General features: G+C 41.9%; 1 protein-coding gene across 2 annotated transcripts in view; it reads right to left on the reverse strand.

Annotated features, from left to right (window-relative positions):
- Positions 1 to 26,299, reverse strand: part of vegfc (vascular endothelial growth factor c) — a 60,466-nt gene that overhangs the window by 19,061 nt on the left and 15,106 nt on the right. Inside the window, exons 2-5 of one of the 2 annotated variants that reach the window (XM_037765311.1) lie at positions 23,649 to 23,752; positions 17,912 to 18,137; positions 15,758 to 15,948; positions 3,153 to 3,292 (exon numbers count right to left, since the gene is read on the reverse strand). In XM_037765311.1, coding sequence (XP_037621239.1) covers positions 3,153 to 3,292; positions 15,758 to 15,948; positions 17,912 to 18,116 — 536 coding nt within the window. In that variant the 5' untranslated portion in view covers positions 18,117 to 18,137; positions 23,649 to 23,752. The remainder of the gene's footprint in view (positions 1 to 3,152; positions 3,293 to 15,757; positions 15,949 to 17,911; positions 18,138 to 23,648; positions 23,753 to 26,299) is intronic. The other variant, XM_037765310.1, reaches the window with a different exon arrangement.

The following is a 26,299-nucleotide window of genomic DNA, read 5'->3' on the forward strand; positions in this document are numbered from 1 at the left end:
TTAGAGTGTTTTTTACATCCCCGATCGGCTTGGAAGTCCATCCTGGTTGCACCGATCTCAAATAGTAAATATTAAACATGTTCAGTATTTAGGATGGGATATCCTGTTGCGTGTGTGGGGAACCCAGAGGACAGCCGATGACGCAGTCACGTGGGAAAGAACGAAAGCCAATTGAGAACCAAGCTGACTGAAGAAGGAAGGACGACCACCGCCGTCATGGCGGCCGCGACTAATGCATAAGCTAATGCAAAACGTGAAGCATAAAGTAGTAGTAAGATGGAGCTCAGAAATGGAGGACCAACTTGTTGATTAGTGTTTATTTAACGTGTCTCCATGACTTCATCCATTCAACCCTCATGCATTTTCAGTACAAAGTAAAAACTAACATCACCAATTCTTCCTGCCCGTCGTCCTCCATGTTTGTTTACACTGTTGTCACGTTTGATCGCGAGAGATTTTACAAGATTTACGTTTTTTCTTTTAGTGTGCGGTGTGCTGTTTGGGCCAAATCATTGCTCTCTACACACTATATACAAAACTGTTAAATTTAAAATAACATGTTGTTATGTGTGGAGTCTCTCACATTTTCAACATCTGTTAAGATTTGAAAATCTTTTAGTGTGGGCCAGCCTTTAGGGACTTTTGGAGCAAGTCAGCAGCTAGTCCTGCTAGCTACTTTCAATGGAAAAGAGTTGGCAACACAGGGCTGTTTTTTTCGGCTGGATCATTTTAAAGATCTAGTGTGTTCTTGCTGGTTTCTCAAGATCCCCCTCCCTGCCTTTAATGATTAAAGAAAAGCACAGCAGGAAAAGGATGAAGCATGGAAATCTGACACACATACACACAGAAAAAAAAAAGAAAAAAGATTATTATCAACCACATATTTGCTACAACTCTGGTTTAGTCATTCTACAAGAAATGAGCAGGCTGATAGTTATCAGCTGATGTGTCACTGTGAATGTGAGCTGTTCACTATTGAATCGTGGTGATTTAACGATCTCTTAGATGGTGGTTTGGATTCTCTTGTCAGTATTAGTTTTACTTTTAGGTTTTACTCTCCAGGTTTATTGTTGAGCTCTGGAACAAAGTATCATCGCTATAATAAAGTCTAAAAGGGCAGAAACAGGTTGTAAACAAACCTATTTTTTTTTATCTAAACCACTTCTGTGAAGGTGAAATGAAATGTTACCACACCTAAAAAATATAGGTTACTGCATAAAGAAACTAAGTAGGGCAGGTCAAAGTTGGATCAAGAAGTCATTCTACAAAATTGAATGAACAGATTGCAATGATTTTAACATTTGTCTTTTTTGTTTTCTCCTCCAAATAAGTATGGTGAAACCGTTTTTATAACTACAACAAAATGGTGAAATCATGACACACAAATGTGAAAATGGTCTGGCTAAAAGGCAACAATTCAGGACCCGTTGACTTGGACACAGAGACAGACAGCAGGCGGTGTGTTCGCAGACGGACAAATTGTTTGAAGATGTGAAAGAGTCTGGCGATGACAAGAGACACGGTGTGGTTTCAATTAGAGCTGCAGCGGCGTAGACGCATAAACGGACGTGCTCACCAATGGGGGGGGCGGGGGGGCGCTGAGAGGAAAAAGAGCAAAGTGAAAGAAAAAGATGGAGAGAGGAAGGCTGCTGCTGTGTGACTGGTGTGTTTCTTTTACTTCACCTCGCCTAATGTGAAACATACGTGTGCGTCATCACGCTCATGTGTGCGTATTCTTACATGTTGGATGATTTGTAGGTGTGAAAATTTCTACAATGCGTTTCCTTTTCCAGCCGCAATCTGACACTTTGTGTTTAGCGCCACGGCTTTGTGTGCGTGTGTGTGTGTGTATGTGTGTGTGCATGTATATACCAGCATGTATCGGCAAAAAACTAAACCACAAAAAAACGTAGATATTTAGGGAGTGCATACAACAGAGCTGTTTAATGAATCAGTTTGAAAGTCTGACGTTTTCTAAATGTATATGATTTCTTTGTCATTAACAGAACATCAGTCATATCACAGCAGCTAACATCCTACATCCTAGCTAGCTGTCACGGTAGTTTGTGGAGCTTCTAAACTCCGAAAACGGTGGAGCAAATGTTTGATTTGCCATCTAATATTGTAAAACTGTCAATATTCAAAATCTACAAGGTTAATCTCTCGCCTCAAAAATGTTCACAAGTGAATTTAGTGATGAAATAGCTACGAAAAATGTAAGAAAAATAGTCGTTTTTGGCTGCTGTTGTTGTGACCAAAGACTGTACCATTCCAGCGCTTTGCATTGTGGGATATAGTAGGCAAGGTAGACTGGAATGTATTAAGAGACCTGGATACAGCGTTGGAGGCGGGGCCCTGGTCATTCCTATGAAAGTGTCTCAGTGGAGCATGAAGTCTAAATGGCTCAACTTCCGCCTGGAAAAGAAACCGGATGTTGGGCACAGGGAACATGCGCAGTAGCGTCCGCTCGGTCACATGACTCGGTCACGGGGTCTCAACGTCACGCCGTCGTCACAGCTTGCACTCCAGCCTCGGTCTGGGTCTCATTCACATGAACGGAGGAAGGGAAATAACTCTGGATTCTGCTAGTTTTTAAATAAGGGCTATTGGAGTGTTCGTACTGGGAAGTTGATTCACCTCAAAAAAATTATCCGCTGAGTGACAGATGTCTCTTTCCCAATGTAAGTCTATGGGAAAAGGTCTTTTTGGGCCTAATGGCATCACGTGACTGACACGGAAGTTGCAGTACCGCCGTTTGGCCACTATGAAAGTTGGGATTGACGACTGGCGCTCATCCTGGGGGCTTGGTTACATACTGGAGATTGTTTCTGAATCTGTACGACATCCGGGTATTTTTGGCATACTGTAAATTTTGCTTTGGTTCGCATACTACATACTACATTTTGATCAAGTCAGTACTACTAGTATAGTATGACATTTTGAATACAGCCACAGACACATGCAAGCATACACACACACACAGAGAGAGAGAGCTCTGAGGAGATAGGCGCCAGACAGAGGTCTCCTTTGGGTCTGAATACTGTGTGCAAAGCCGGCAAAACTGTCGGCAAGTTGTGTGTGTGTGTGTGTGTATGTGTTTGTGTGTGTGTGACCCGCAGAGACAGAATGATGCAGTGAGCATGAGCACTTACTCAGGCAGGGATCTCCTGATGATGCTGTGAACTTGTTTGTAGACGTCCAGTTTGGAAAGACAGCTGCACTGAGTGTGGTTGGCCACACTGATGGTCACCGGCTTGGTGCCTTGGGTGATCGGCACCGTGATCTCAAACAGCTGCAGAAAGATCAAACAAGAGGAGAGTCAGGGAGAGACAAGATGAATCAAGACGAGGCGCAAAAAGGATAGTGACCGAGAGGAATGACAGCGCACTTTTTGTGTTTGTCAAGGCCAGCGGCACAGGTGAAAATGACACTGAAATACAAGAAATAAAAGTAACAGTAAAGAAAATGTAATTTTACGAGTTGTCTTTTCATCCTTTATTTGATTATGTCACCTTCAATTAGATTCAAATGCGTTCAATTCAATGTCCCTACTACCAAACTGAGAGGAAGATGTAATAGGAGAGACTTCAGAGATTAGGTCCAAAGCACACTGGAGCACACAGATTTTATTTACTCAACTTCATTGAAGACTAGCATTTTGACGCCGTCTTAATCAGAATCAGAGTGGGAAGAAGTTTTCTTTAGGGCTCTACGAGTTCCTATAATAATCCAGTTCACCATCCACAACTTTTTTGATAAGAAAGTCTTGTTTTCTGTCCCACCATTGTACATCAGACATTAGTCTTGTTGCCATAATCTGAACCAAACTTTACTTTACTGTGGATAAAGCTGTGTCTACTGGGTGAGGAATGTATCATGAAAGTGAAGTAGACCACCACATTCTCCCTCCCGACTCGTTAAATACCGACGCTTGGTCAGTGGCCCTATGCTTCAAACTATGACACTCTAGATACCCATCTAGTGTCAGTTTGAGATGAGTCAGTTTCCGCTTGTTACATCCATAAGAGTCTTTTCAAAATAAACTTCCAACATAGGTTTGCTTAGTTTTTAGGTTTACTTACACAACAAATGACTTAAAGGACCAGTGTGTAACAATTAGGGGGATTTATTGGCAGAAATATAATATAATATTAATAAATATGTTTTCTTTGGTGTATAATCACCTGAAAATAAGAATCATTGTGTTTTCGTTACCTTAGAATGAGCCGATTATATCTATATAGGGAACGGGTCCTCTTAACGGAGTCCGCCATGTTGCACCGCCATGTTTCTACAGTAACCCAGAACGGACAAACCAAACTCTGTTAACTATTCCTGCTAGAGCCAGAGTCGATTACGTTACTCGCTCCCGTCGTCGCCGCCGCCGCTCTCTCTCTCTTGCTTCATCACTCACTTCCCACGTACACACACTTTAAGCACTCTGCTCTCACAACTGGCTCTAGAGAGGGCCGTTTGCGTTTTCGCGTCGGCCACCGTAGAGATCCTACATGCGTAAGTTACATAACAAAACTATGGTAAAATAAGTCAACATTGACTTTGTTTTCTCATTTTACTCTGTCAGCAGCTCCTGAGAAACATATATTGGCATTTACTTTTTCACCAGGACTCCAGTGATATGATAATGTCAGCTTGACGGAAGTGATAATATGTCTGTGGCCACAAATCCAGTAATGCAGTTTCTATGGGTGACAATTAAATATATTTTAAATTACTGTTGTGAAAGTCCTGGGGCCCACTTCAACCCATTCAACTGGCCTATAGACTTTGAATTCACTCAATAAAGGTAGTCTATCACAAGAAGCCACTATTTCACACATTCTTTTAACAAGGACCCTTCAACAGAGAACCCTCAACTTGGAGTTCAACCTGAAGCTTGAATCACTGGGGGAAATGAGCACATTTTAAACTGAAAACAACGAGTGACGATGTGAAGGATTACCACTTGAAGAACAAAAAGAGTATAAGGAGCTGGGCTTGTTTTTTTCACATGGCACTGATGAAAATACTTACACAAGACTGCTGCACAGAATAGAACAGAAACAGCCTGACAGCCACTTCATTCTTTCAATCACAGAGTTGAACAACATGAATAGAAACAAATTAGTCTCAATGACTCCTATTCAAGACCCTTGAACAGTTTAAACAGTCTGTTTCCCACTCATCCTAATGAGGATATCATTAAGGCTGACCTCAGTCTGTTTGACCTGGTAAAGAGCTCACCATGGTTACGGAACACACACACATAAAGAGAGCTCTTTGAGATCACAGTGACCACCAGTGGGTTGAAAAGTTCACCTGCACACATTTCTTAAATTTGTGGGGATGTTTTGGCTTGTATATCTGCTTAGGCTTAGGCTTCCTGTCAGTGACGATAACCAAGGCCCTGGTGTTTCGAAAGACCAATTTCCAGCAGACCACGGGACTCCTCAACACTGCTCAAGTGTCTTTTAACAAAATACTGTGTCCCTAAACAAACTGCAGTGTTGCTGTTGTTCTGTCCTCTACAAGTGGGCAGAGGAAAAGAAGATTATAGAGATATTATAAAACTTTATTGATCCTTGAAGTGGTCTTAGTGTGTTGCAACAAATTATAATAGCACATGACACACAAGTAAGGTGTTGATGACTAAACAGCAAGTTACCATCGTGGCGCTCCTTTAGTTTAGTGGGGTATTTACTGACGCTGTCACAGCGGAGTCCATTTGAATGCACTGGTGTTACTTAACACCTCATGTTGAGCTATTTCAGGTGTATGGAAAGCAACAGAGTGCTTTCTGTTACTGAACTTGAAATATGGGTTTGTTACAGTATGTTCCTCTGTTTAAGGTCCACGGTGATGGAGGGAGTAACGATAAAATTTACCCAGGAAGAGAGAGACGAGCAACGGATGGGTGTAAACAAAATGATGCAATTTATTAACAAATGAAAAATGTACAAAAAACAACTTAAATCTTTCTATGAACAAAAAGCGCAACTTAAAGCTACAGCTCAACTTCTAAAGGTAAGGATATGCATTTATGATTGTGCTGCTATCGCTGTGCTGTGTATATTGTATTTTTATGACCTGAATATTGCACAGCGGTTCGATTTGTGTCTGTGTAAAAAGTTGTGAATTTGCCTGAGTAAGACAAGGCGCTCTATAGATGTTGTACCTGTAGGTTTAAAACGCTAAAAGCTGTTACCAGCTAGCACATGCACTGAATGCCTATTTCCTAGAGTAAAGGCTGTGTGTGTGTGGGTGTGTGCCAGTGCACCCCGAGTGTGTGCGTGTGGGCCATTTAATATTCCCAGCACAATTTTACACGTGGCACTAAATTACTTTTTTTCTGGTAAAGCATGATGAGTTAGGGCACACAAAGAGTAGCCTACTGGCTGCCAGTTTAGTTCCATGGTGGAGAGGAGGTCGTGTTGCTCTGGCTCTATCTATTTCGGCGTGGAGAGGTGGTCGTGTTACTCTGGCTCTATCTATCTGGCGTGGAGAGGAGTTTGTGTTGCTCTGGCTCCATCTGGTTAGCGTGGAGAGGAGGTTGTGTTGCTCTGGCTCTATCTGGTTGGCGTGGAGAGGAGGTTGTGTTGCTCTGGCTCCATCTGGTTAGCCTGGAGAGGAGGTTGTGTTGCTCTGGCTCTATCTGGTTGGCGTGGAGAGGAGGTTGTGTTGCTCTGGCTCCATCTGGTTAGCGTGGAGAGGAGGTTGTGTTGCTCTGGCTCTATCTGTTTTTCCTTATCCGATGAGAGTATCCTGTACAGATTTTAAAGCACCCAGAGGCTAATTTGTGATTTGTAATTTTGGGCTATACAAATAAAATTGACTTGACTTGACTAGCTGATCATGTTTTCTCGTCTCTACTTTAGTTAATCTTTTTCGTTAGATTTGTTTTGTTTGTTGTGTATCTAATGTGTAAAGTTACATTTTGGCTGCGGGTGGTTTCATAAAGTGCTAAAAATGGATAGGGTTATTCCTCTGAGGTGTACTAATGTGCTCACTAAATTTCATGCAAGGCTGCCTGATATTTTTGGTGTTCAAATGGAAATCTTGGCCTGATGATGGTGTTGAAGGAATGGCTAGAAGGTCAAAAACATTAGGATTCATCTAGGGACCATTAATATACACAGCAAATGTATTGGCCAGCTGGCAATTACTTGTCAATATATCTCGCTCTGGACCGGAAAGTTGGAAGGAGGGACAGGCCAGCTGATGTTACCATTGTTAGGCCCCATTGCTAGTGGAGCAAAAAAAAATCATATTTCTAATACAGCATATGTGAGGTAGTAAAGGTAACACTGCCAACTATGACAAAACCAGAACACATAAGTCAAATATAGAAGAGTGAAAGATGGAATAAAGCAGGGTGTTGAAGAAAAGGTGGTACACACTGCAGAGTGAAGCTACATGACTGCACAGGTGTTGAGCTAAACCCTTATGGAGAGAAGCACTAGACAGGCATAAATGCTTAAACACACTTACAGTCAGTCAAGTTGCAAATTATACAGTTTAGCAAAACTTCTATTACCTGAGAAGTGTTGAAACCTCTCAACGATTGCCAGCTGCTTCGAGGCACTGCCAAAGCAAATCAGCACAACGAAACTTTAAGGATGACGAAAGAAACCGCAGAACGCTCTTAAAAGAAACAGCCACATTTGACACTTCACCTTTCCACACATTCCTTTTTGACACAAATTATTTACAATCCCATTCAAAAAGTCATTAGAATTCAGATGAACTGTAAATTGTCTATCTAGTCTGCCATCATTTGAATGACGTACTATGTAGCCAATGTAAATCTCCAAACTCTGGCCAGTAGTCTGAGATTGTAGCCAAAGACAACAGTTAGGAAAAACCAGCGGAGTGAAAGAATGTGTTGTGAAACCTCAAAAAGACTGTGGCCTTGTTACTGCTGCCAGGTGAAAGCCTTTCAGCTTCAACCTTGGCCTCCTTTTTTCTTACCTCAACTTAACGGATCTGTAGTCCAATAATCATTCAAACACCTTTGTCCAATTTTCAAAATGTGCAACAAGGCTGAATTTTTAGTCTGTTTGTTTAACCGACTTTTTGAAGATATTTGGTTTCCCAACAACAATGGTATGCTCTTTCTGTGGAGGACAAAACAGCAATACAAAAGCATTTTCAGACACCAATGTACCAGTCAAACACCCTAACCATCTAAATCTGATCTGCTCTGAGGTACAGTGCCAACAGCTCATAGCTCATCAACAGTCATCTCAGTCCTCACAGGGAAAAGACAAAACTACTTTGATAGTTAGCTACTACTTGGTACAGTTATTTTACACTGTTAATATGATGCCTCTTTTCATTTATCGTAGCATGCGTGCTAGCATATATTGATGGTTACTGCAAATGTTGAAACAAGAGTAGGCCTGTAAAGCTTCAATAATCAATGTCTGGCCAATGTCTGGTCAGAAAATCACAAAACAAGCTGACAGAAACACAGCCAAATCATTGCCAGCCGTCTCATAAAATAAGGAATCATCCCGTAATTGGAAACTAAAAGATGTGTTCCTATCTGCTGATAGATAGATAAAGATAGAACTGATAAGGGACGCACTTTGTTTCGTATTTTTGAGAATCAACTCAGTGCAAATCTACTGGAGAGACATCTTACAGTTCCCGTTTCTTACTTATATTTCAGGACATTGTTAACATGTTAGCAAACATATTGGCATTCACTTGGAATTGTGTTTGTGGACACATGATGAAGCTCAATCCAATATCATTTTTAGCTATGTTTTTTCTCAACCAACTTCTGAGAAGCTAGCTATTTAGCTGCTAGGTGTCTGATTTTCTTCACTAGCCAGTCGCTAACAGTGTCTGTCTGCCTTTTGGTGCAGTGTAGGTAGTGTAGAGTGGGTTTGGCCTATACAGTATGATAAACTGTTGATGCTCTCTACAGCAGTTGATAATAATTATTTGATTCAATGTTAATGTCAGATTAACACAGGTTTAATGTGCCAGTATTGTGCCTCTCACTCAGCTCACTGCATACCAAAGCATTAGCATGGATCCTCTTCTCTTTTTACTTTCCTCCATTCTGCTGCTTACGTACTGTTGACACATGCACACTCACACACAAACCCTCATACATGCACACGAGTATAAACACAAAAATGTATTTGCACATGTAGGTCTACAAACACACATACACAGCCAAACAATTCTGGCCAGTAGACTTCCCGCTCTGATTGTAATCAGTTTGAACAGAGCATCTAACAAAAGAGCTATCAGCCCAGACCGCCACTGCCAGTTCATTAAGTTAACACTTATGGGAAATGAATAAAGCAGCTGGGCTGAAACAATAAGCCATCACACACTGCAGGAGCAAGTCCATTAACAACAGCCACCTGGAAATGAACTAACCAGCTATAGAAGGACTTACCCTCTGTTTCAAGGCACAGCTGAGTGGTGATTGAGGTGTACTGAAATACCTCAAGAATACATGTTTCACAAGGAGCTGGTGGTTAGACTGGCAACAGGCAGCCATGATGCCATTTTCATCAGGTGCAAGTCCATTTTTAGCACTTTTTTGGGCCAAACAAACCCTTCCCCCCACCCATCCATGAAGAGCATCTTAAGATTCAGAACCCTACAGGGCAGCCATTGAATCTACTATTCGTTATGGCATCACAACATGGTTTGGTCACCTGCCTGTTAAACTCAAATCACAACTACAAAAACCTGATCAGAAGTGCTGGAATAATAATTGCTGTGCTGCCTCCGTCTTCTCTCCATATTTGAGGACATGGTGAGGAAGCCTTAAAATCACCTGTGACCCACACCACATCCTTCACAAAGAATATGAGTTGATGCCTTCAGGCAGAAGGTACAGGTTACCAAACATAAGGTTGAACAGGATTAAAGCGTCCTTTGTTCCATTATCAATCAAACTACTGAACAGTAAGAAATGAAGTGAGTGCCTGCGTGGTCCCACTCTGTATCCAAGTGTGCCAAAGGTGCGAGCCTGGCCACAAAATTACCAAAAGTGTGTTTGGCATGCCTCCAACCAGGGTCTGAAATTAGCCTCCGCCACCCACCAAATACTGGTAAATTGTTGGCAGTGGTGGATAAAATCGTCAGGACATCCGCCGCTTTGGCAGACGGGGAAAACACTAGTGATACAAACAGAGAACCGGTTCCCATTGGTTCCTAGTTGTCCGATTCCTTGGCATCTTACACCGACAGGTACCCATGCACAATGATGCGTCCGCACGCTGTATCATTCAGTTTCTTTGGGACTGGAACAACGGCGGAGAGAAAAAAGAGCTCAAAAGCATGGCGCTACTACTATTAAACCTGAGAAGATGTGAACAACAAATCTGTGTTGTAATCAACAGGATGTGAGTTAGTAACATTACCTGTTAGCAGCCGGTGGACAGCACAGTCCTGCTTGGTTAAATAACAGAGCTACTAACCTTAATGGAGGTGCCATTGAGTTACAATTATGAGGCGTTCAAGCTCTGCTCAATAAAAATAACTTCTGGGTGAAGGTAAAATACAACGTTATCAAGATGTGTTCAAATATAATCTTGTAAAATTTAATTTTTGGCGAGAAACGTGAATAAATCCAGTTGTTTGTAGGAAATGTTTTCACAGCAATATATAGTAGATAGATAGAGAGGGAATTATGACCTGTTTAACAGCTTGCCAAGAATTTTTTTAATAAAAGCAAATATTTAAATAATCATAATCATTTGAATTGAGTGTTTTAATGCAAATAACCACTATGGATGACAATAGCAAAGTACAGTACAGTACTGCATACAGTACCCTCCCTCCCCTGAAAAATAAGGCTCCCCCGGGAGCTACGGTAATTCAAACACTGTAATTTACCATGTGTACAATGTTTTTTATGTAAACTATATCGAACATTGAATAACATCAGGTCTAAAATGTTATTCCTTCATTTAGTGCATAGATTTCAAAAGTGGCAGATAAAACTTCTGAGTGGCAGACAAAAGAAATGTTTGCGCACGGGCATTGCACACTTGACTGTGATCTGTGTTGCATTGAAATAGGTCATGGAAACATAAAATTAAAAATAGAATTTCCTCTAGGGAGCATCAGTCCATTAAATCACACACTATGTTGTGTGCAGGTGAAAGTTTTGGTACAAGCATGGCGCAGTTGTCCTGTTACATAATCACACGCGCTGTGAGATGCATCTTCATCATGTGCATAGTAGTGTTTGGAGGGATTATCTACAATGTTATTGAGGCATGTCCTCACTGTGTACTAATGTTTTGCACTCCTCATCCAGCTGCAGGAAGACGTCATACCATGTGATCTTCTTCAGGAAATGTTTACAGAAGACTGTAAGTGCTCTGACATCTACAACATCCAAGATTTTGTGAAACGCTGCTCTGGGTCAACAGCAAGCAGCGGCACTTACTGTACACCAAAATAAACATAAGCATCTCATCCAAGACATCAACACCGAACAACTGCTGGCATGCCTCAGCTATTTCATGCAAGACGACATCAACTTCTGTTGGAGGTTTATGCTCTACTGAGAAACTTATAGTCTCCATAATAGTGATGTTGAATCCTGAAACAAAGTCCTTTTTTATGTGCCCTGGGGAGGCAGGAACTGTATCTCAGCTGTCTACTCACTGCTCCCAAAAGAGATGATTTCTGTCTTTCCTTACTATGTATACTCAGTATATACAGTTAGGAATCCAAGCGTCATAGCGTCTCTTGGCAGAAAAGTATAAGTGCAAATATCTGAGCAATTTTTGTCTATTTTCTGTTCCCCTGAACAAGCTTATATTTGGCCTGCCTTCAACGATTTAAAAACATAATTTTTCATTTCATAGTGTGTTTAAATGCCCATAAATGTATGTTTTTATGGAGTTTGTATTAAATGAAAAGCCTTCTCTTACATATGAGTAAGATGACCTGGCCCTGAGCAACACTTTGCTTCTGTGATTTTTCAGCACCAAACATCACAGATGCAAACAGTTGCGCGGAACGTGCCGATCCAGGATGCTACAACGGAGCCAGGTCTCTGCAAGATGTGGGCACATCAGTCTCCGATCTCCCGTTGCTGGGCCAGACCGAGTCCTATTTCATCCATTCCGCTTTACTGCGATCGGACATCAGCCAGGAGCAGGCTGGGTAGTGGAACAGCCCTCTTTCCATGCAGGGCCAGCCTAGCTCTTATCCCAGCTCTCTTCCTGGGGCGGTTGGACCGCACTCAGTGGTGCTTGTTCCGTGTGGTCTGGCTGGGTGGTCGGATGATGCTGGGCAGTGATTGTCTCAAGTTCCACTGTACTATGCCCCAGTGGTTCTCAAACTTTTTACACCCCGTACCACCTCAAAACATATTTGACTCTCCAAGTACCACCATTATGACAAGGGGTGGGCAATTATTTCTCCTGGGGGCCCACATGAGAAACCCAGATTGTTGCCGGAGGCCAAACAAATTATGTTAGACGTAACCTATATTTTATCACTAGATTAATTTATAGAAAACATACTGCACACTTATTTTTCAGCATTTATTATACTGAAAATCACTCCAAACAGCATATTATTAAGAAAATTACATTATATGCAGGAGTTTTTGAACCGTATAGGACTGACTGTTTTGGTTAGTAATGGTTCTTATATTGATGTGAAAACATCTCTTTCAAACAACAGGATTTATTCAAGTTTCTCGCCAGATTAAGATGAAGATTACATTTGAACACATCATGATAACGTTGTAATTTACCTTCACCCAATAGTCATTTTTCCTGAGCTGACTTTGAACGCCTCATAACAATAACTCGATGGCACCTCCGTTAACGTTCGTATCTCTGGTATTTAGCCAATCAGACTATGCTGCCCACCGGCTGCTAACAGGTAACATTACTAACTCTCCTCCTGCTGATTTCAACACAGATTTGTTGTTCACAGTGTCGCGTTATTAGGGAAAAATAGGGTGAGTCCCCTCAGGTTTAGTAGCGCCACGCTGTTGAGCGCTTTTTTTCTCTTCACAATGTCTCCGGTCCCAAACAAACTGAAACATGATACAGCGTGCGTATGCGTCATTGTGCATGCGTAACTGTGGGAAAACATCAATACAGAGCAATCAATAGTCAGAAATTCCTCCCGCGTACCACTAGAGAGAGCACGCGTACCACCAGTGGTACGTTTACCATAGTTTGAGAACCACTGCTATATCCAATCGTATACGTGCTACAATAACAAAGGCGAAAAGCCAACAAATGAAAACAAGTTCATGGGAGCTACTGCCCGCTGCATCTGCATGTGCTGCCTTCATCAGCATGCTAACGTGGTGTTGTACTGAAACTACATTAAAATCTCAAAATGAACTTGAATTGATTTATTATGTCACAGTGGCACATACAGCGACTTTTATGGGCAGTTTAAACAAGTTCAGTCAAATCAAATCTCAGCAGTGATTTATGGCCCCACACTGAACAGGGCAGCCTCAGGAAGTGACCCTAACTGAGAGAGCAAACATGCTGTAAAACTCAATCTGACCACACGCAAAAACACACACTCCAGGGTACTCCAGAGCTCCTGCATCTGCTGAGCAGACTGGAGGACAGGACAGACAGAGAGCGGAGCCTCACAGAGTAAATGTGTCTGAATTTAAAAGACAGTTGAATGTTCAGCAGTGGAAACCAACTTATTCTCACTTCTAGAGGCTACTTTGTCTGAGCTTCAGTTTACAATTTTTAACATGAGGAGGTATTGCCATCTATTAGCACAGAGAACAACTAAACTCTTTTAGCCATGCTTGTGGCGCGGCTCCAGTTGATCAGTCTCATGGCCCGTTGGTCCAACACTTTGGTCTAGTGGGAAATATCTTAACAACTATAAGATGGATTCCCATACAATTTGGTGCAGATACTCAGCATCCTCAGAGGATGAATCCAAATTAATTTGACGATTATCAGATTTTTTTATCCAGCACTTGTGGCATGGTATTTATAATACGTTTTATTCAAAATTTGAACTACCATTGGAATAAGGGAAAACTAGAATTACCAGAATTGCCAACCAGTCAAGTTGCAGTTTACATTCATGTCTGTCCAATCACTTCATCATTGAAATTGCCATAATTGGCATATGAATTCTTGAGTTATGGCCAGGCCAAAAACGTGTTTTGCAAGGTCACAGTGACCTTGACCTTTGACCTCCAAATTCTAATCAGGTCATCCTTGAGTCCAAGTGGATGTTTGTACCACATGTATTACAATTTCCTCCAGGCGTTCTTGAGATATTACTTTCATGAGAATGGGATGGACATACGGTCAAAGTGACCTTCGACCACCAAATTCTAATAAGTTCATTTTTGAGTCCAGGTGGACGTTTGTGCCAAATTTGAAGAAATTCCCTTATGGTGTTCCTCAGATATCGGACTCACGAGAATGGTACTGACGGACAACGTGAAAACATAATGCCTCCGGCCACGGCTGTCGCCGGCGTGGGGGCATAAAAATGACTGCCCTAATCTGTAAGTATGTCAACATGTTAATATTAATATTACATTACATAAGCATGTAAGCTGAGCCTCTGTACAGAGAAAAACCTTTTCAGTAACAACCTACACTCTATCACCACCTAAAGCCAAACATTACACTTCTGGCTCACTGGAGGTAAGGACATACAGTTCATGGGTATCTACAATGATGCTGAGTTTATGGAAGAACCATTAATTGCTTGATTTCCCATCTGTCGCACTTTCAGTTAGCTACATGCTGAAAGAGTACCGAGAGAAAACAAATACATTGGCAGACAGAGAAAGGCCAAGTCATTCTCAACCTAGTCAATAAGTTGAGTACATGTGGAGTCACACTGTAACTAACTAAACAGTGGTCAAGTAAGCTGTCATGTGCTAGTAACATTAGCTACATGACAGGAGAAGTAGAGTAAAACCAACACAAATAGCTGCAAGGTGTGAACCTGGTAACAGTGGCAACTAGAATGGCTCGGAGAGCGCATACCTTGGCCAAGGTGCATGACTTTAAAAACAGTTCACAGCTCACAGCTGGCGGTACCGTGAGGTGGTCGGCTAATTATTAACACGGTGTGTTTCCGTGTAACGTATCGGCGGATGCCTCTCTCATTCAGCAGCCTTGTTATGTCTGTATAACGTTACACTACGTTGTCTCCCATCCCGTCATCTACCGCTATTTTCTTTCTAACCGCGGATGGACAGCAGCTGCCGCACACACATCCACACATGTATCTCTCTGCTCTCAGAATGAGGAGGAAGGCGTGGTCATGCGTCATAAACGCGTCATCAGCTACACTGCGCGTGTGTTATACCCTGTGGTCTTAATGCTCAGGCTGATCGCAATTCTTTAAAAAAATTCCTGAATCCGGATCATGACCAAAATCTAATGGATTGTTCATTGTGCCACACCCCACCCCTCCAAAAAATGTCATTCAAATCCATTGCGAACTTTTGGAGTAATCCTGCTAACAGACAGACAGACAGACAAACCAACGCCAGTAAAAACATAACCTCCTTCCAGGCCTTTGGCCTTGGCGGAGGTAATAGTTGGATATCCCCATTCTATCAGTTATTAATTACACCACTGCTAGTTTTGGTAAAGATAATAAAAATGCAGCTAAACCTTTGAGCCACACACTTTCTTATGACATTTTGGGTATTCCAATCTTCAATCATCAGTGATTCCATATACACAGATCCATATTTGAGCACATAATAAAAAGAAGAGAAGAAGAAGAAGAAGAATGTGCTTACAGTTTTGCTGACGTAACCAGTGGAGATATTCCTGCATTGTTTGTCTTCAGAGTGGCAGCATCCTCCACATCTGTAGACGGACACACAGGGTGGTTTATAGAAGATGTTGGTAGGAGCCCCGAACTCCCTGCCCACGTCGACACACACTTCCCTGGGCATGCACTGAGTCTTCCTCCACTCTGACTCTATACCTGCATACACACAGAAAATCAGACCACCACCACGGCCATGCAACAGGTGTTTTTTTGTTTTTTTTCTCAGCTGCTGTACACATGGATGGCAAATGCACAAAGGCAAAAAGACACACGTATATTACATATCATAACATGTGGTCTCTAAATTTGTATATTGAAATGTTGCCAAGTCAGAACTGTGGTCAACAGGGATTTCACATGTTTAATCTCAGGTCTGCGGTCATTACCAAACTGTCAGTACATCAAGGTGGAGCCAATGTGATCGGTCACGGCTGATGTTAGTATAGTTTGGTAAATGGATTCTTCCTATTATAACATGTTTCCATGTAATCCCTGCATGTGGAGGCAGAAAAATACCCTCCCAGCAAACTGTTAATAGAAAATATGATTACACTTTGTGGAGAGCAAAACGGAGCTAATAAGAATTGGGCCTAGAGTCACATTTTGCCACTTATTACCACCAATGTTGTTAGATGGACACCAGCTCAATAATAGATGCTCTTTACTGCTATTATTGGGTCATCTCAGGCCTAGGAAGGAGGTTATGTTTTCACAGGCGTTGGTTTGTTGGTTTGTCCGTTTGGAAGATTACTCCAAAAGTCTGTGATGGCTTTAAATGAAACTTTTTGGAGGGGTGGGGTTTGGCACAATGAACAATCCATTCAATTTTGGTGGCAAGCCGGCTCATGATCCGGCTTCGGGAATTTTTTTTAATAACTCCGGTCAGCCTGTGCATTAACACCACAGGCTTTAGGACATGCGCAGTGTAACTGATGATGCTTTACTGATGACGCGTCACCCTGCCTCTTTCCTTCTGCCTGCAGAGGGAGAGAGAGAGAGTGGGGGGTGGAGGGAGGGGGGGACGACTGTGTTTTTCTTCGGCGTTTTTTCACATTAAACTCAGTGAAATTACAGTTGAGTTCGACCAAAGCACACTTGGTGATTGTTGGAAAGAGTAACGACGACGGTTTAGGTGAGTTGTACTTTGAGATTCTGTCCAGTTTGAATGAAGTGTTTTACGATGCTCCGCTACGTACAGCTGATCTCAACATAAACAAAAATACACTTGGATGATGGCGCAAGCTGAACGGAGTGGGGGAGAGGGGGGGGGGGGGGGGGGGGGGGGGGGGGGGATCATACTCGGGCAGCTTGGCGGAGGTCTGTGCTCTCCGAGTGCCATTCTAGTTAGGTAATTTTTTGCTTAATGCATTCATGTCATGGATGTCAGTTGCCAGTCAGGGACGTCTTCATGCGTGCAACTGGAGAAATCTGTTGACAAGATTTGACATGAGGATAAGCAAGCATAAGAGTAGTCTAAGTTGGGATCAGAGCATGAGCTCCTTAAGGTCAACTCTGTGAAACCACAGGAAGCTGAATTACAACCATGACTTTTTTAACCTTCTTGAATCAATTTAGTTTATTTCCTGACATGAATGCACCTTTTCTTAGAAAATTGCAAATACGCGCACGACCTTTTTACATGCATTTAAAGGGGAACGATTTCCACAATGCAAATAAGTAGATGCATAAGTAGACACAATGATGCAAAATGGGCAATAGCTGCAGTTGTACAGTATCATACCCAAACATTTGGTATGTGTTTGATATTAATGCTCTTGTTTTAGAAAATTCAGTGTGTTATTTCATGGTGAAACATGTTCCTTTTGTTTCAAAACAGGAACGGATTATGTGAGTTAACTACGACCACATTTTACAAATCAGTCCGACATCAAAATGGAAAGTAAAGCTCAAGTCCACCATCAAATTAAATACAGTCATTATAGCCTGCCTACTATGACGCTCTAACTAATGCAGACACAAACATTTTTGTCAGCAAACTTTAATATCTCAAAGGCAACTCTTTGTGAGTTAATTCTATGAAGAGCCCTCGAAAGCAGCACTTTCCCTGCTGTGATGACCAAGTCTGTAAAACAAATATCAAAACAAAGTGAAAACATACTTTTCAGGAGATCCAAGTTGAGGTAGGCAGCAGCGAATGTTGGCTCTTCTGTGTCAGCCAGCGGCCTCAGCCGCCGAAGCTGGAGCTTAGAGGCTGTAGAGGCAGCAGAGAGTTTGGATCTGCACTTCAGAGCGGCCCAGTATGACGGATAGATAAGACTCATCAGTTCATCGACGTTGGAGGCTGAACGCAACTTCTGCTCCATGTCTGGCTTTGGTGAAGAGTCCTGAAAGAGACAAGAGACACCTTCACTGAGAACACTGGTTACTATTAATCATTACACAACTACTGACTGACCAAGAAACACACTCTGTTGTACATGAGGAACACATCACAAAGTCGTCATTTTACAAGTCACATGTAAGCCACAAGTCTCATGTTCCAAGTCCAGTCTGGAGTTAAGACCAACAAGTACCGGATCAAGTCTAGATGAAGACCAACAAGTCCAGAGTCAAGTCTCAGCTGCGTGTCAGCTGCTTCTCTTTGAGAGATTCGAGGTCTCGCCTATTTTTGACGCGAGCCGCGCGGTTCACAGCAATAACAGACAGTGAAAGTGATCTATTGACTGTATATTGACATTATACCAGCAACATTACTACAGTTTCAATGTCTAGACATCTGTAGAATATGTTACAGAGATGAAAAAAGTAAAGACTTGTTTTTAAATCAACACTTCCTGCTTTCATTTCAAAATAAATGCCCTCAAGCGTTTTTTTCTGTGGACAGAATTCCTTCATTTGTTAACACAGCTTTATTCTGAAATATGTGCCGGACAGTGTTGTAGAACATGCAGTGACTTAGAGAGCTCCATGAATGAATATAGTACAGGGTTTTAATTGTGGATTATATTACAAATTTACAAACGTTTCTTAACCTTTCTCTGTCTAAAATAAATATAAATTATATTTATAATGAAATGAAATGGCCATTATGAAAGGCAAACTCTATGTAGAAAGAAAGGGCTGACAGCAGCAGCAGACATGCAGCTGAAACGCAGCTGGTGTGAACACCCGACGCGTCAATCACGCAGCCGCCACGCGACGCAGCCGCCACGCGACGCAGCCGCCACGCGACGCAGCCGCCACGCGACGCAGCCGCCACGCGACGCGCTCCTGACATTCCCAGTGTGGACAAAGCGCCAAAGCAACTGGACCAACCTAAGGATAATGTGATAGTAGATATGTGATGAAAGCGTGATTTCAAACGCTGAACTTCTATTACGATCTGTATAAGCAATGCTGTTAGTAACTGCAATACAACTCTGCAAGTGTAAAGCCAGGATACCTTATTACACCTGTTCAACAAGCATAAACACAATGAAACGGTTAAACATGAAGGAAAGCAACGTTTCAATCGGCTCTATCTGCTGTCTGTCATCCACCGCCGCCGTTTACACAAGCAGAGGCCCCCCCCCCCCCCCCCCCTCCGTACCAGCCCTAACGTTACCTGCAGCAGTGAGTGACATCAGCAGAGGACAGGAGGAAGGACTGATACTGACTGATTGAGGACAGAGGACAGGAGTAAGGACTGATACCATAAAAAAATGGAACTATAAGGCAAACAACAGCATTGTTTTGCATTTTATGTCTTTTGAATAAAAGGCAATTTTTTCAGTCATCTATTTTCATCATTCAAGTTTTGTTAAAGTTATTGTTACAGTATCGTATCGTATCGAGATCGTGAATCCAATATCGTATCGTATCGTGAGCTGAGTGAATCGTCGCACCCCTAACGTTTGCTGTCCACCCAGAGAGAGTCCATGTAAATGAGTATAAAAAAACAAGTAATTTGGCAGAGGACACTTATTAGCTGCATTACTGTCCAATGTTCAGACTTGGCTCACAGTTCACCTAATTCTTCTCCTGTGACATATGTATGGCTAATGTACGTGAATGTTATCTCACTTCCTGTGCTTCAATACAATACCATAAATGCCATTGTACTATTTATGATAAACAGCAATTTAACATCCACACAATCACTCTGACAGAAACAATATGTTCGCTACAAGCAAGGCCGTCACACACGTACACACGCATGCACGCACGCACACACACTCCATTTCCTACTAGAAACAATGTGTTTATTTATGTTTCAATATGCATATGCATGTTTTGTGTATGTGCTTCTATTTGCACAGATTTGTTTTTCTTCATGAATATGTCCTGTCTGGGTTTCCTCTGTCTCTCTCTCTATGTCTGTGTGTGTGTGTGTGTGTGTGTGTTTGCCTTTCTGTATGTGTCCTGTCTCAGTTTCCCATGGTTCTGTGTGTTTCTGCCTGTGTGTTTGGAATAGTGTTTTCACACACACACACACACACACACTGTCCCTTCACGTGGGAAAAAGGTGTTTCTCTGCCGCCACACTGGGTCAAAGAAGAAGAAACAAACAATTGAGAAAACAGCAGCTCTAAATCGGACTGTTCTGCCACCTGACAAGAGGAGGAAGTACAGCTTCTTGCTTTAAAGACCATAAGACCAGAAGGAGCACATGCTGAAGCATTTCCTCCCGGTGAAGCACTTGTAAGATCGGGAAAAATCACACGTTCAGAGAGTCGGGTAAATCCAGTCTCCAGTTTGGCAGCAGAGCGCGGGTTCAGCCTTCAGAACAAAATTACAATGGCCATGAGAAGTCATCTGTCCGAGGCACTCGACCACACTCTCGCAATGTAAACATTACATTACGCTACTCTTATACCAACTTAATATGTAAGCATTTTGATACCTGACGCTACCGTAGGTACACTGTTTGGGACTCACTATACTGTAATGCTACATTGTGAACAACAAATCCGTGTTGAAATCGGCAGGACAAGAGCTTGTTAACGGGAGGTGCCATTGATTTACATTATGATGCATTATGATTACATTATGCAGGCTCTATTCAGTAAAAATGAGTATTAGGCAAAGGTAAATTATAACATTATTATGATGTGTTCAAATGCAATCTTGTAAAATGTAGTTTTTAATGAGAAATTTGAATAAATTCAGTTGATTGAAGATGTTTTCACACCCTATAAAATAAATAATAGAGGGGGGAATTATGACCTGTTTAACTTACTAACATAAACCAGAACGAAAACGGAAATAAAGGAGTATATGTTGAAGTACATGTATTTAGTACATGTGTATTTTTATTTATTGTTTTACTTTTTTTTGTTTTTCTTTACCGTGGTATTGAATTGGGTATTGAGAATTGTGGAATTGCACTAGTATCGGTATCAACTGTTACATTTCTGGTATTGTGACATCCCTAGTGTCCCTAGTGTAGGCCTATGGTAATAAAAAAAGTTAGGGGAACCAGTGCAACCAATGTAAAAAGTTTGTCTGTAGCTCTGTAAAATCACATCTACCATCACAAAATCCTGTAGTTTGGCTGCTCTGCTTTGACACTACAAACACATTGCACCAGAGTTCAACTGAAACCGGACCAAGATGGCTTGAAAAGGTGGGTCTCAGTTGTTAGTCCAGTGGTTCTCAAGACCAGAATTCTATAGTTGTCAACTACAGTTGAGGAGATAACAGTGGAGGAAGTGAAACCATTAGAATAGTCACTCTTATGACTCTCACTGACATTGGGGTCACTTTTACAGTGAATTAAATTGGGAAAATAAACTAGTCCCCATTATTCTGGGGACACCCTGGAACTCCCTCAAGGACCCCTGAGGGTCCCCGGACCCCTAGTTAAGAACCACTTGTTTAGTCCACTCCAGAGTTTGATTGACAGCTTTGACACAAGCATAAACAAATCAAACCAACCAACCAAACAGGCAAACATGCCAGAGTTCATTTGACCCACACCAACAAGGGGTTAGGTGTGACAGCACACTTGGACATTTAAAATATTACACTTAGAACAATAACAATTTACAGATGACGAGCTGGAAAAAAACAAAAAAAACAGCAGACAGCAACAGGCTTGAGAGCCAGAAGAAAAGTGAGACAGCTGTCAGACAGCTCGGGTGATATTTGTGATTGTGAGACTCCCCAAAGCTTGAAACCTGAAAACCATTTTTTCTACTGCTTGATGTCAGGTTCCTCTACGTCTGAGGTTTGCCTGAGCTTCTCATCCACACGCACTCTCTCTGCTGTCTAGTTTTTTTTGGAAGATTTCTTGCTGCTCCCAAATTCAAACTGAACTGTTTAGCTGTCTACAATCAAAAAGATACTGTACATCAGTGGTATAATTTACAGGTTTGAAATGCACCTCACAGTCTTAATAAGAAGATGGAAGTTGTCATTTCCATCCGCTGATGAAGTCCATCAGATATCAAAATCTCTGGGGAGGAACTACTAAGTGGACCTTGAGTTGTGTTTTTTGTCAAACAACAATTTCCAAGCTCAAGAATGAACTCTTATGCCCATATTCACAGTTGTTTCATCCCCAGTTCCTCTGTTTCTGTCATATTTCTGGAATAACGAGTGACAGTATCAAAAAACAAGAAGCAAAAAAGTGCAGTCATATCAAGAAAAGTATGCTTGTTTCTCAAAGACACTTGCAGGTTTCTTCACGTGTTTGTAGAGAGAAAAAAAAAGAGATTTTATCTGACATTGTCAAAAGGAAGAAAACATATTAATTTTTAGCAGCAAAATTCAGAACTAACACAAACAGCCGACTAACAGAATTTTCCAAGGAAGCAGAGCCAGCAAAACACTGCTAGAGGGGAACTCTGAACACAGGTGGTAAAACGCTCAGACACAGCAGACATGGAAAAGGTCTGTCAGACACCCAAACACACAGCACATCAAAGAAAGGAAATCCTACATGCTTCCTGAGACATTATATTAACCATATAGGACATTGTAATAAATATATATGTAAGGTTTTATGATTCTGCCTACTGGTGTCGTTATTGTAACTTTAGTTCCATTGAGACATAACGATCACATTTTATTGTTGACTGTTTATTTGACATATATTATATTATATTATATTATAAACTAACTTGTCCAAAGTAGACAGGGTAACTTATGAGGCAGATGCCATGATAAGATATTAACTGATGACATGATCAAATAATGTGACAAACAATAAACATAACATAATATGATATGCTATTATTTTCCTTTTAGCCTCTTACACATTTCAACATTTTCATCTGTTCCAGACTCAAATTCAGCCAGCGAAGCCCCAGCATCAGGGGTCCGATCCCGGACTGCCCCAACTTCCCGCTGGATCAGCAAATTTTCTGTTGCAACCATTACACAGGTTAGACCCAGCATTAGACCCGGCTGTGACTCCCGGCGCCGGGGTTTGCTCTGGCTGAATAAAAGTTGCTATAGCCAACCGCCAACTGAAAGTCTGTCTCCCGAAGCCGCGGCCTCCGAAGCACAGTAGTCTCCTGGTGGCAGGGAGGACAAAACAAAAACACGAGTTGTTTTCTTGATTCAGCCACTTTGGATTCCATCCAATAAACTATCAAAACTTACAAAAATGGACCGTGTACCTTCAACGTGATTGACAAGCCGGGGGCAGCTCTACCTCTTTGTCCTCTCATGTTGGACTGAGGGCAGACTGGACACTACAGTGAATCACTATCACCTCTAGAGATACAAGTGGTGTAACAAGACAGGATGGGCCGAGGCTAACTGGTTAGCGTGCTCATTTCGCAGATATCTTCTGCGACATCTTCGACATAACCTCAACACTGTAACCTATTTCTGGCTGTACCGAATAGTTTGAAGCTCCATTCATAACATTGACATTCAAATTCTTATTATTATTATTAATAACTTACAGAAACATTGCGTGCAATAGTCCACCTTCTCTCCCTCTCTCTCTCACAGCGAGCGATGTGGCGCTCCTCGTCTCTGTAATAGTCTCAGTCTTCAGTCCAAAAGTCTAAATTTGCATAAAAAGATAGATGTAATTATTTCTCAACATGTTTTTATCTAACAAAATAGTCTGCTTTATTCCATATTTGTTGGCATTTAGCCTTTTAAAAACATTTTGTTCCATATGTTACGGTACTTTTGCTCCGTCATTGGACTATAACTGCATCAGGTGGCAGCCTGAAAATACTGTTTCTAAAAATAAATATCATATGAAAATAGCACATTTTACACTGCTAAGAGTATACCACTTTTATGTATGTTTAATGATTTTCGATTAACTATCTGGCTGTGTATGGTGTGTGGGAGCTGTGTATCGACTGATGTCATTGCTGCGCTATGGAAACACAGCGGCACATCCGGAATCGTCACAATGCGCTAAAGACATGGAGACTGATGAAGCGTTAATGGCCCATCAGCGCCCAACCTGGCGGTCCTAGCGTTAATTAAGTTGTCATTGTACTTTGGAGGTGATTTCTCCTCCAAGTTGCTTGTAGTGTATCTTCAGTGTCAGCCGCTTCCTTAACAATCTCAGTCCTCTCTCTGGAGTGACCAACAGCTCCATCGTGGAATGAAATATCTAATGGAATGAGTGGTTGAGACAGATCAGACTCCACCCGCAAATCCATATCCAATAAAGAATAGGTGGTCCTTTTATCGCCACCTGGCTGAATTTGGCCATGACTTCACTCCATTCCACTTCCTATGTCTAGGTCCTGTGAAAGTTTTATTAATAATGAAAATAACTATAACTAGAATGGCACTCGGAGAGCGCATACCTCCGCCAAGGTGCGTGACTTTCAAAATAGATCACAGCTCACAGCTGGCGGTACCGTGAGGTGGTCGGCTTGTTATTAACACAATGTGTTTCCGTGTAACGTATTGGCGGATGCCTCTCTCATTCAGCAGCCTTGTTATGTCTGTATAACGTTACACTATGTTGTCTCTCATCCCGTCATCTACCGCTTTTTTTCTTTCTCACCGCGGACGGCCAGCAGCTCCCGCACACACATCCACACACGTATATCTCTGCTCGAAGAAGGAAGGAGGCGGGGTCACGCATCATCAGCTACACTGCGCATGTGTTATACCCTGTGGTCTTAAAGCTCAGGCTGATCGGAATCCTTAAAAAAAAATCCTGAATCCGAATCATGATCCGGATCGCCACCATAATCTAATGGATTGTTCATTGTGCCACACCCCACCCCTCCAAAAAAATGCATTCAAATCCATAGCGAACTTTTGGAGTAATCCTGCTAACAGACAGACAAACAAACAAACCAACAAACCAACGCCGGTGAAAACATAACCTCCTTCCTAGGCCTTCGGCCTTGGTGGAGGTGATAATAAGTGTAATTATTACATATTTACATATTTAGGCTACCAATTGTCTTGGCAAAATTATTATTATTATTAAAACTAAGTCTAAAATAAACTCTTCATATATGTTTTGTTATACCTGGTGGGAGAAGAGGCAGGGCCTGCAAAGCATATTGGAGGCTCCACAACCAGGGGTGCTTGGACACTGGAGGACAGCCTCTAGCAGAAACTCCCTCTGGTTCTCCAACATGCTCTACCTACGGGCCCTTGCGTGACTCTCAGCTGCCTGGCTCTATCCCAGAGCCGCTATAAGCAGCCTCCAGCAAGCCCCACTGTGTTCTGCTCCTCCGCCAGAGAACCAGAGGGAGGTTGGCGAGGTTGGTCTGCTCGCGGTCTCGTGGAGCTTCTAAACTCTGAAAACCTTGGAGCAAATTTTCGATTTGCCATCAAATTTTGCAAATTTTGCACAAATCGACACAGTTGATTTATCGCCTTATAAATTTCCAGAAGTGAATTTATACTTATATATTTGTTATACTGAGGAGTGTGTGTGTTTGTGTGTGTTTGTGCGTGCATGTTGCAAAAGCATGTGAAGTCAGTAACCACAGTTTTTCTTTGCCAAACAAACCACTAGCTTGGTGGTCCCATCAAGAGTCAGTAGTTTGTGTTTTCCTTGCTTTTTCTGTGTGTGTGTTAGAGTTAAAAATTCATCACGGCTGTGTGTTTGTTTAACAATCGAGTGTTTGATCGTGTGTCTGCCCCGAGACACAAACACACACACCGACACAGTTTACACCGGGACTGCCAATGTGTAACCGCAGCATGCTATCTCAAACAACAACAACCGCTGATGTCATTCACTGCTGCATGAAATGTTTACGGCTCGAAACAGCTTCAGACTTTAAATGTCTTACGACAAGTAAACACTTAGTGACTCACATGGACACAAGCAATCAGTCAGAAATGATCACAGGACCTGGAAATAGCTCTCCCCTCTTCCGTCTCACCTCTCACATAACAAGAAAGTTAGTGGCTGGATTTCTAGGAAGTTTGTGTGGATGAGCACGGTCCCCAGTGGATGAGACATGATGTTTTTGAGTATCATTGATCAGGCCAAAATGTCATCTAATATATCACAAAGATTAGGGATGCTAATTTTGACACACAGTTAATTGATTATTAACCGTTAACAGACAAGATTTGTGTCTTGCATGCAGCGGTGCTTCAGCTGCAGTGT

Source organism: Sebastes umbrosus, chromosome 3, assembly GCF_015220745.1.
Source record: "Sebastes umbrosus isolate fSebUmb1 chromosome 3, fSebUmb1.pri, whole genome shotgun sequence".
In the NCBI taxonomy this organism is placed as follows: domain Eukaryota; kingdom Metazoa; phylum Chordata; class Actinopteri; order Perciformes; family Sebastidae; genus Sebastes; species Sebastes umbrosus.